The 12,020-nt window shown below is 41.4% G+C and overlaps 1 protein-coding gene across 22 annotated transcripts in view; it reads right to left on the minus strand.

Moving 5' to 3' along the window:
• The window catches only part of FBXO21 (F-box protein 21), a 59,049-nt gene extending 47,236 nt beyond the window's left edge, over window positions 1-11,813 (minus strand). For 20 of the 22 annotated variants that reach the window (XR_009181834.2, XR_009181836.2, XR_011646506.1 and 17 more), the window contains exons 1-4: window positions 11,496-11,806; window positions 10,378-10,513; window positions 8,781-8,875; window positions 704-825 (exon numbers count right to left, since the gene is read on the minus strand). Coding sequence is in view for 9 of the 22 variants with exons in the window: in XM_058281426.2 (XP_058137409.1) it covers window positions 704-825; window positions 8,781-8,875; window positions 10,378-10,513; window positions 11,496-11,734 (592 nt within the window). In the remaining 13 variants the exon portion in view is untranslated. Of the gene's footprint in view, window positions 1-703; window positions 826-8,780; window positions 8,876-10,377; window positions 10,514-11,188; window positions 11,422-11,495 lie in introns of those variants that run through there. The other 2 variants (XM_004475067.5, XM_071209806.1) reach the window with 2 other exon arrangements.
• Between the last annotated feature and the right edge of the window lie 207 nt (window positions 11,814-12,020).

Below are 12,020 nucleotides of genomic sequence, written 5' to 3' on the forward strand. Positions count from 1 at the left end.
GAAACACTGCAAAAGAAAAAAAAAATCAATGGATTTGGTAAATCACCAGGAGTAGGGAACGACAGTAAATGTAAAGTCATACCTCTATTTCATAATCGTAATTTATGGTAATATTTGCATTAATAATCTAGGAATTGAAAGTAGTTTACAAAAGAGGTCACATTTTGTTCCTGTTCAACTCAGCAGGAAGGCAAAGTTATTTCCTTCATCTTGCCTTTCTACAACTCCTTTCCCCCTTCACTTCATATTTTGGACAAGCAGACTTACTGATACACAAGAACATTTCACCCTCACTAAACATGAGCCCAGAAGGTTAAGGGATTTGTTCAAGGTCAGATGGAGAGAGAACTGGATAAACTTTAGTTCTTATTTGTAAATGATGTTTTAAAGCTTAGAAAAATAAGAAATTAACTTCATTAGCTAAAATCAAAAAACCTTATGTTTTGAACCAATGAAACATCTTCAGAAAATATTCTCTCTTTAGTTAACAGCTAAAAAATTTTTAAAAAGCCTTAGCTCTAAAATTTAATAGTTTTTGCCTACCTAATTGATCAGACTATATCATCCACTCTCCAGACACTCAGGCAACATAGTTTATTTTTCCCTTCTTTTACCACCAGGGACAGAGTTCCCACTACTGAGCTTAAAGACTACTTAGCTACATATCAAAATACTGTTGTCCACATGTATGGAAAAGACCCACCTTCAAGATATGATTCATAGTCATCAGGCTGCTGAAGAAAAGCTTTAAGATTATTTAAAATTTTCTGCTGTCGTAGGTAGTAAAGAATTTTTTTGGCGTAATATTTCCAGGTCAAAGCTTTTCTATAAAAACAAACAAACAAGTCAATAAGAATGAAGATTTTCACTTCTTTTTTTCCCCACACTAATCATGCCATGTAACGAGTCTATTAGTGAGAACAATTTAACTGGTTCATGATTATATAGTACCTCCTATGATGGAAATAAACAGCACAATCTAGGATGTTGCATTTGTTACATAAAACTAAATTAGTTGAACTGAAATTGGAGAAAGTTATTGTCTGGTTTCATATTTACTTGTCTATAATCTTTGGTAAAGGGAACTGAAAGAGAAGCCTGAAAAGCTAGATGAGGTGGGTGAGTTTCAGCAGACAGGGGCAGGTGTTTGAAATCCTTTGCTGTTTTCTCTGCACCAGCCTCAGGGAGTTCAGGCCTTGGGCCTCTTCTTTTCTCCTTCTACCCTCACTGCCATGGTGAGCTCAGCTAGTCTTGTGGTTTCAAATATTATCCATCCTGATAACTGTCAACTTATTTTCCAGGACAAAATTTCCCTCTGAACTCCACATCTCTACTTAGCATCTGGTGAATACCTTAAACCTTCCCCTCCCAAACTACAGCCACCCTCATCTCAGATAAAAGGCAACTCCATCCTTCAGTTAGGTCCCAACCCTTAGATCCATCCTTGGCTCCTTGCTTTCAACCCATTAGCCAGTCCTATTGGTTCAACCCTCAAAATACATCCAAAATGTGAAAGAATACTTCTCACTACTTCTACTGCCACTGATCTCATTCAAGTCACCCTTGTCTTTTGTCTGTTAAAGCAGCCTGCTACCTGGGCTTCCTGTGCTCGTGCCGCTATAATCCATTGTCAATACTATAACCAGAGTACTCCAGTCAAAACGGTAAGTCAGATCACAACACACCTCTGCCACAACACTCCTCTGCCCCAAATTCTGATGGTTTTCTACTTTTTTACTCAAAGTAAAAGCCCAAGTTGTAATGATAACCTAAAAGGCCCTTCAAACTCTTCCCCCATTAATTCTGACCTCAATTCACATGGCTTCTCTACTGTCCCTTTATCATGCTTGAGAAATGGTAAATAAAGGTTCTCACTTCAGGTCTTAACACTCTCTGTTACTTTTGCCCGGGACACTTTGCCCAGAAATCTGCAGTCTGTTCCCTCACCTGCTTTTAGGTTTCAATCCAAATGTCACCTTGAGCAAAGCCTTTCCTGATCACCCTATTAAAAACCAACCCCCCACTACCTCTCTCTTGCTGCCGTCTCTCATTAACATTTCTCGACAGCATTTATCAGTTTCTAATATAATATAGGTTTTGTTTGTGTAGTGCCTATCTCCCCCACTAGAATGTAAGCTCCACAAGGGCAGGGTTTTGCGTTGTTCACGGCTATATCCCCAGTGCTGAGAATAGCGTCTGGCACACAGTAGGTACTCAACAATAATTGTTGTGTGAATTAAATCCTTCATGGTAATACAGTTAGTAGGAGGGGGATGGGGATTAATTTATCTGTCTGACTTCATAAAGAAATGAAGGATTCTCCATTCTTCAGGCAGGTGAAGAAAATCAGCAGAGCTATGCCTTGTCCCTTTTTAAACTTAATCTAGACAACTGCATGAAACAAAGAAGTAGCTTAATGAATCACTATAAGGCAAATACCCTTGCAGGTCATGAAACGTAACTGTAGAAACCCAAAAGCCCTCCATGTAAAATTCTGGTATCGGATGGTGGTGATAGTAGCACAAGAGAGTGAATTAATACCACTGAATTTTACACTTGAAACTGATTGTGATGGGAAATTTTATATTGTATGTTACCACACACACAGGTCTCCATGGCCCCTCCTGACCTTCTCTGCAGTAATCACAAATCCACACTTCTATGTTCAACACTTCTGGCTTTTCTCTATTTTTTTTTTTTTTTAAGATTTATTTCTCTCCCACCCCTCCCATCCCCCCATTGTCTGCTCTGTGTCCATTCGCTGTGTGTTCTTCTGTGTCTGCTTATATTCTCGTTAGGCAGCTCTGGGAACCGATCCTGGGATCTTCCGGAGTGGGAGAGAGACAATTACTCTCTTGCATCACCTCAGCTCCCTGTTCTGCTACATCTTATTTTCCCTCCTCTGTGTCCCTTGTTGCATCATCTTGCTGTGCCAGGTCTCTGCGTCAGCCGGCACTCCTGCACAGGGTGGCTTTCCCATGCCGGGCAGCATTCCCATTCAGGGCTGCTCTCCTGCGCAGGGCTGCATGGGCTGGCACTGCGTGGGCCAGCTTGACCTCACCAGGAGGCCCTGGGCACTGAACTCTGGACCTCCTATATGGTAGAGGGGAGCCCAATTGGTTGAGCCACATCCGTTTCCCCTTTCTCTATTTTTATCACCAAGTGTGCATCCCTAAACACTCCAGACCAGCCTGTTCCTTCTGAAGGCTCTAGAAGAAGAACCCATTTCTTGCTGTTTCTAGCACTTAGAAATCTCCTGCATTTCTGGGCTTGTGGCCTCTTCCTCCATCTTCAAGGCCAGCAGCCCTTGTATCGTTTTTTTTTTTTGTTGAAGTGACATCTCCCTGAGTCTCTACTTCTTCCACTTTTTTTAAATTAGAGAAGTTGTGGGTTTACAGACCAATCACGCATAAAATACAAGACTCCAATACACTACCCTATTATTAATGCCTTGCATTGGTGTGATACATGTTATAACTGATGGTTAACTATAGTCCATGGTTTAACTTAGGGTTCACTGTTTATGTTGTTCTTTGTCTTATAAATCTCTTGATCTCTAAGATCTCCTCCAACTTTTTTTCCCTTTGCATTTTATTTAATGAAGAAACCAGGTTGTTTGACTTGTAACTTGCCCTAGACTGCAAGTTGCTGATTGTACCCACATGGTATAGTTTCACATGTTCTTCCGTCTTCTGAATTTCCTATAGATTGGATATAGAGGCATGGTCAGATTCAGATTCCATTTATTTGGCATGACTACTTCACAGGTAGCAGTGCATTCTTCCATCAGTAGGCAGTAATGCCTGACCATCTCTTTTTGTGATGTTAGCAGCCATTGCTTTCAATGCCTAGGTCTGTTCAATCATTAGGGGTTACAAAATGGTGATATTCAAATTCGACCATTCCTTCTTCATTTATTAGCCGGAACACTTCTAAAAGAGAAATTTCCTCTCATCTACTATTTGGTCCCACTGTGGTAGAGGCATAGCACTATAAAGATAGGATAAATGCTCATTTCTTTCCCTTTATTTGCCGTTTCTCAAAATAATGATTTGAGTTCCTATTATGTTCCAAAGGTAACCAATTGTTTGTTCTTAAGTACTATTACGAACCCATGGTATTTAAACATGTTTCTTTTTTTTTTTAAAGACTTATTATTTATTCCCCCCCTCCCCCAGTTGTCTGCTCTCTGTGCCCCATTTGCTGTGTGTTCTTCTGTGACCACTTCTATCCTTATCAGCGGCACCAGGAATCTGTGTTTCTTTTTGTTGCATCATCTTGTTGTGTCAGCTCTCTGTGTGTGCGGTGCCATTCTCGGGCAGGCTGCACTTTCTTTTGCACTGGGCAGCTTTCCTTACAGGGCATACTCCTTGTGCGTGGGGCTCCCCTACGCGGGGGACACCCCTGCGTGGCAGGGCACTCCTTGTGTGCATCAGCACTGCATGTGGGCCAATTCCACACGGGCCAAGGAGGCCCAGGGTTTGAACCGCGGACCTCCCATGTGGTAGGTGGACGCCCTATCCCGTTGGACCAAGTCCGCTTCCCCTTGATGTGTTTCAACGCATTCCAGTTCTTATTCACACTGATGCTCAAATTGTTGCATATTTGGCTAATGGAAGCCTTTTCATGCTGGACCTTCAATACTTCTGATATGACCTTTAGGAAGCTTCCTTACTATCTGGTGTAACAACGTGTTTCAGGCTCATCTTTTACATTTCCTGCCTGGGACCTAGAATTAGCTATTTCTTCAGAAATCCTGGCTTCTCTGCTTGGGAAATGGATATCAAGAACATAATCTGGGGAAGCGGATTTGGGCCAACAGATAGGGCATCCACCTACCACATGGGAGGTCTAAGGTTCAAACCCAGGGCCTCCTGACCCATGTGATGAGCTAGCCCATGCGCAGTGCTGATACGCGCAAGGAGTGCCGTGCCATGCAGGGGTGTCCCCCGCGTAGGGGAGCCCCACGCACAAGGAGTTTGCCCGGTAAGGAGAGCCGTCCAGTGCGAAAAAAGTGCAGCCTGCCCAGGAGTGGTGCCGCACACACGGAGAGCTGACGCAGCATGATGACGCAACAGAAAAACCAAACACAGATTCTGGACACAGAAAGCAGACTCGGGGCGGGGGGTGGGGGGTGCGCAGAAATAAATTAAAAACAAAACAAAACATAATTTGGATGCTAGAGATGGTAATTTGTACTGGGAGGGTTACAGTTTCTAGAATTTTTCAGTGGACAGAGCTAGTACGTCTTATGTGTAGTTTGTGTTTCTAGACATACAAACACACAAACATATAGTTTAGCTATATAAACAGAAAATACCTCATGAGTTCCTACTGACACTTCTAATTCATATTCAGAACTATATGGTTTTTACCTTCTTCGATTTTCTATCTATAACCTTGTTTCATTCAGGGGAATCCTGGTTCTCCACACACATGCTGCCTTAAAACAAGACCAATCACCTCTATGATTACTGAAAACACCTAAATTTCTCATATACGGCGCCCCCCATTCTCTACTTATTTTTTAAAGTTTTATTAAATATCTACACAGTCAGAGGCTATGATCATTACATACAATACTTCCTCTCCTACAGCTCTTATTTAGATTTAATTCTACAAGTAAACATATATTTAATGCTCACCACCAGTCCTTGTGCCAATGTCCCTCTAGTTATTTTGGTTGTTTAAAGCTCACTTTTTAGTAGATTGCTGAGGAAAGGCTCAAAAGACCCTGGCCGCTTGCAATTGGATTATTCTGTGTGTGAACTTTATACCTGAAAGTTATTTGGCTGGACGCAAAAATCCTTGGCTGATATTTTTGACCCTTGATTATCGTATACGTGTTATTCCTTTTTGTTCTAGCACAGAGCACTGCTGTTGAAAAGACTGATATCTTGATATTCTTTCACTCATCTTTTTTTTTTCTTAGATGCCCAAAGGACAGGATGTCTTTAATATTCTTTAACTTTGTATGTCCCAGTGTTGGTTTTTTAAGTCACTTTTCTCAGGTACAGTGTACCCTTTCAATATGCTGTTTTCATATCTTTATTGTAGAATGTACTCTTTCTTAAGACCACACAGAACACCATATATGCAAATAGTTTTCAAATATCCAATGACTGGAACTTTATCATTTATAGAAACTTCTCTTCCGTCTTCTATGCTTTCCTATCCAAACAACAAGCATTTGCCAGGAGTAAATACAAACAGGATCTTTCATGAAAACTGGCATCCCAAATGATTACAAATATGAGAATATCCCCTGCCACTTAAAAAACAGCCTTGTTGGGGCTGAAAATATATATGTCAGGCCAACCGGTAACGTATTTGTGATATTTTTAAAAAGACTGTAATGATACACACACTGGCTATACAAATCAGTCTTTTTTGCCAATCTGATAGGTAAAGAGCAGTATTTCACTGTAATTACACTTAACATTTCTCTGAGTAGTGAAGTTTAAAAGGTCCTTTTTTCATGATTACTAGCCACTTTAATTTGCTCTTCTGAGAATGTCTTTCTCCTATCCTTCGCACAATTTTCATTTCTTCCTGGAAATGTATGAGTTCTACTGACTTTTAGGTTTTCTTTGGTCAGAAAGTTTATTTTTTATTATAATATAATTTGTTTGGATTATTTATGCTTCTGCATTACCAGTCTTAGTCTCCCTATATTGTACATGAAGTCTCCTATTTTCTTACAAGATTTTCACTGTGATAAATTTTAAAGTAAAGTTGTTTAATCTTTGGGATTTTAATATATGATACAAGTTTTATATTCCTCCTGATGATTATTCAGTTATGTCCAGTACCATTTACTAAATTATCCCATGTTTTCCCCTCTGATTTTAAATATATTAAGTATTAAGTTATCTTTTATTCTTGGACATGTTTCTGAATTACCTTTTTACCACCGATGTGGCTATTTTTATTTAAACATTATAATGTTTTGATTACAGTAACTTTATAATGTATGTTCTAAAATCTAGTAATGCAAGTTCCCCATTGTGATTATTTAAAAAAATTTATTGAATCTTCTCGAGAATTTATTTTTCTTTCTATATTTTAAGCCAATATTATCCAATTAAAACAAAAACACTTCCTCTGGCCACCCCCACCACTGCTGGGGGTTGGGGTGGGGCAGTTGGGATTCTAATTGGAACCGGATTAGGTTTATGTATCAAGTTTTGGAGAACTAACATTTTTGTGATATTTTCTCCTAAATCAAAGACATGCTAGCTCTTATTTTATGTTTTTAAATAACAGTCTATATTCTGGTTTAGGAAACAAAGGAATCTATTACTTAGAAATGAAACCACTAGAAATACCACTGCTGGCACAAAATGGGGAACAAAGTGGTTGCCCATTAACTAAGGAATGGTTAAATAAACCATGATATATACTACAAACAGTATGCGCATTAACAAAAGAGAATTCAATTTTTACCAGTTTATTAAGATGGATTTCAAAAAGATAGTGTTAAATGGTAAAAAGGGTATAGATAAGTACCTATTATATGATCCCAATTTTATGAAATAATGACTCCTAGTCCACATATATATAGGTGTATACACCAGATGAAAGAATACACTAGGAAATTATTAATTACAGGGCGGGGGCAGGGAAGGCCAATGCAAATGGAGGGAGAAAGGAGCAAGGCAAAAATAACATAAGTAAGAAAAAACAAAGTCTACAGAAAACATCAAACCAAAACTAAAACTACCCACAAAACTCAGTATGTATATTATCACATTTATGCATTTAAAGAGTATGTATGTAAAAAAGACATGTCAGCTTTTATTTTAAGGTTGTACAATAGTGACTCTTACATCATACTTCAATTCATTTACAGATAAACCAAAATAGAAATAGAAAAATGACCTCTATATCTGAACACATCCAAGGCCTAGAAGAGTGACACATCTTACCTCCCTGCTAAAGTTGTTCCACTAATATTCACCTCTCTTTCCTAAAACCACTTGAAATCAACAAAAACATTTTACGCCTTGTTTGTGAAATATTTCACAATGATCTCTTTTAAGGAAGATTCTAACCTAGCATTCTGATCTCCCATCAATAGCAAAGTTTTCAGAACTTTTAAAGCAAAAATATCTTTTTCATTGGTAAGTTAGGCTGGAAGCGACATCATCTCTTAGGTAGCCTGGAAATTAACCTTCACAGCGAAAAATATAAAGCATAAAAAATTTTAAGTAACAACAAAGACAATGGAACTTTTCTGATCAGAGAATATCTGTGTAACATTCAGTCTATCGACTGGGAGGTAAAAGAAAGGCTCAACCTAGTATCTACAATGCTGATGATCCAACTATGACTATCAAAATTCAGAAGTAAAAAATAAAATCCATTAAATTAAGACATGTCTAAGAAATTGTTTTAAAGAAATAAAAAGAATTAAATTTATGACAGGTAAATTTAGTAATGGTAAGTGGACCAGTGATAATAAATAACTGATATTACCCAAAAGTTCCCAAACGACTTAACAGACATCCCTGCCCAGTACAGTATTTAACCTGTGGTAGGGGCTAAATATCAATTCCCAATTCTTTCTATAAGGATTTTTGCAAAGTTTCTTTAAATATTAATCATCTCAGTGTAGCTCCCCTATACATACATATCTTCAAAAATAAAACAATGTAAGACCTGAAATATTTTGAAACACATGTTTCAGGGTACAACCCCATCAATTTATTCTGGAGTTATTATTAAAACAAATGAGCAAGCAAATAAAAAAAAAATTCCCTGCTAAAGCTATGGCTTACCTTCCTTCCATATTTAGGATACACACAAGTTCATCCTCAAAAAATATCTCTGGTCCCTCAAGGTTCTCAATGTCACTGAAACCGTTACAAGGGACCTATGAAGAAGACATATACAAATAAGCTTTCACAAATCTGAGCTGCAAAAATGCTCACTTTCATGGATAGTGGTAACAGCTCTCCTATACTATTTTACACCAACCATCATACTGAATGGAAAGTAAGAATAATTTGTTTGGATCTTGTTGTTCCTTGTAAGTTATGTTTTTGAGACTGAGATTTCTGCAACTGGTAACTCAAGAGTTCTAATATAAGAAAAATAGATAGCTCTGGATTGAGGACTAGAAATACAGAAACCATATTTCAAAGTCATCCACATTGTACTCAACTTGAAAGGGAAGGGTAGAAAGATTAGTCTGGAGCTTTGTGCCACTCCCATAACCCACTGGGCTGGGTAGTTTTTCTCCTCTGTAAAGTAAGGCAATAATAGTATAAATGAGTTTTATGATGTCTTCAGTTTAAAATTCTATTAGTTTTACCACTTTTCTTTTTGAAAGTAACCAGGAAATTTCAGGTCAACCTGAGTGCATGCAAAGAACACAAGAACACAAGGGTCCTGAGCCAAAGTAATCACCCACCCCCAGATCAATCTTAAGTGTACTCCTGCTATGTTCAAAGACCTTGACATGCTTCTAATTAAGCGGCGGAACAGGGAGAGAGGGGGCTAAGGAAAAAACATAACAATTCATCATTATTAGACAAAAGCACAGACTGTTAAATATGTACACAAAACCAGCTGGACTAAAAGTGGAGGTCACAAACCAGTAGTCCATGACAACTGCACCAGACATAACTAGCACCAAAATATATTTATGTGCAAAAATATTTAAACACATTGGCCCCAAGTCAGAAATAAATATCTGATAGTTTGATGAATTAAAAACATTAATGTGGACTATTTTCCTGAGTTACAAAAAGTTAAGAGACATAGGCAGATATAGAAACCTTCATGAAGACATTTTGGGGAGAAAATAAAAACATTTCAACAATATTAAAACAAAAAACAAAAAACCCACAAGACTTTTCAGGAATAACGAATGTAAGACAATTTTATTGAGAGAGTAATAATTCTGAATTACAGGCAGCTTTCAATCCCGTTACCTTAACAAATAATGCACTTCACTATTGGTTAGAACCTGCAAAGCCAGAGAGAAGAACCAAATTAACTTTGTCAACCCTCCTGGGAAAACTGGTAGAAATTTGTCTTGATGACCCCCCAAATCAGGAGGAAGTTAAAAAAAAAAAAACCCATTTAACCCAGAGGAATAATGCTGATCTGGATTCTCTCTACACTACACTGTATGTCTTCTGTACCAATCCACCCCCATTCTCTCTGGCTTTAGAAAACTAAACCGGGCAGGGACAAATGACTTCATGTTGCTGGATAGGAGGAAAACACACAATGACTCTTCCAGCCACCTAAGTGAGTATGGACTGTGAGAGCACCGAAAAGGGACATCAAAAAGAGCTGGATGAACTAATTCCAGACGTACAAACGACTACCAGGCAAAAGCTTAGAGCTCCATCAACAGATCCTTACGTGCTCTGAAAAGAACCTCTTTGAGAATGAGGCTACAATCTTCCGGGCTTCTAACCCAGCTTTTTGCCGAACTTTATACTCCTCCAACCAATTGACGTAGTCGGTGGGGCTGTAGTGTTTCATAAGGGAAGGCCACCTACAAGGAGAAAAACACCCCCTCAGCTTAACAGAGACTCGAGATTTCAAAGGCAGACACACACGAATCAAAGGCAAGCCTTGGAAAACAGGGTACGCAGTACGGGTTAGCAGTTAAAAAAAAAAAAAAGGCCCTGGAGATGGACCTCGTTCAAATCTCCACCAGGCTCGCACGCACTCACTGTGTGACCTTGGCGTAGCGACATAAATGCTGTTTCCATTCCCCACCTATAAAATGGGGACAATTGTAGCAGCAATAATAATGACGGCAACAATGACGGTTAACGGTTATCGGGTTAACGGTTATCGGGCTATCGGGCGCTTTCTAAGAGCCGGGCCCCCCTCTGTGTTTCCCACACATCTCATTTAACGACCGCAGTAGGAGGGAAGTCTCATTATCATCACCGTTCAAAAGTCGATGAATGAGGCTCAAAAAAAAAAAAAAAAAAAAAAGGGAAGTCGCTTCCCCCAAGGTCATAAAAGCAAGTAGTGCCAGGGCCGAGATTTTATGCCAGATCCAACCCAGAAACCTGCGCCCGCAACCACCAGCCAGGGGGAGGCTGCTCGCGCTAGCTCGAAGGGCTGCGGGGTCACTGCATTCTTCCATCCATGTAAACATTTGCAGCACAGGGGCGGCACAAAAGCAGCGCGCAAAACGGATTAGCTGTGGTACTACCATCGTCATCCTTTACGGAGGGCCCGTCTGCTGGGAGCTTCCAGATGCGCAACTGGGGCACCCGAGGGTCCGCAGCGGCGTGGACCCGAGGGGCCGGCGGCCTGGAGGCCTTTGTCTGTCGGTCCGCGGGAAGGAGTCCGGGGGTGGGGTCCGCGCGCGTGGCGGCCGCGGGGAGGGAGGCGACGGCTTAGGCCGGGCAGGCCCGGGCCCCGGGGGGGCGCAGAGCCGGGAGCGCGGGCCGCGAGCTCGGGGGCGCGGGGAGGGCCGCGGAGCCCGCTGGCGGGCGGCCCGGGGCCCCCTGGCTCACCTCACCCGGAACTGCTCCTTCCACACCTTCCCGCTACTCTGACACAGCTCGCGCAGCCGCCGGCAGGTGCTGGAGACGCGGCCGATGTCAGCGGCCGTCAGCGAGCCGCTGCACAGGATGTACTCCAGCACCTCGCCGGGCAGGTTGACGAGGCAGCTGAGGCTCGCCGCCTCCGGTGCGGCCTCCTCCGCCAGCGCCGGCACCACCTCCATCGCGCTGTCGACCACTGCAGCCGCCATCTTGTCCGCGTACCTGGGGTCGCAGCGCGCGCGCGCGCGCGCGCCGGGAAACCCGGCTCCGCCCCGCCCACCCGACTCAAGGGACGATCGCCCCGCCCCCCGCGATCGTGGCCCCACCCCCCCAACCCCGGGCTGGAGGGCGCCACGGCCCAGGGAAGGAGAGGTTCTTTTGGAGAAAGTGAGAAAAGGGACGACGCCTCTATTTGGGGGCAATGATGGTAGCAGCCATCTTTTTTAGGGGTGCTGCGCATTTGCTGTGCATTAGCTCATTGGGCCTTCCCAATAA

This window comes from Dasypus novemcinctus, chromosome 19, assembly GCF_030445035.2.
Source record: "Dasypus novemcinctus isolate mDasNov1 chromosome 19, mDasNov1.1.hap2, whole genome shotgun sequence".
Classification (NCBI taxonomy): Eukaryota; Metazoa; Chordata; class Mammalia; order Cingulata; family Dasypodidae; genus Dasypus; species Dasypus novemcinctus.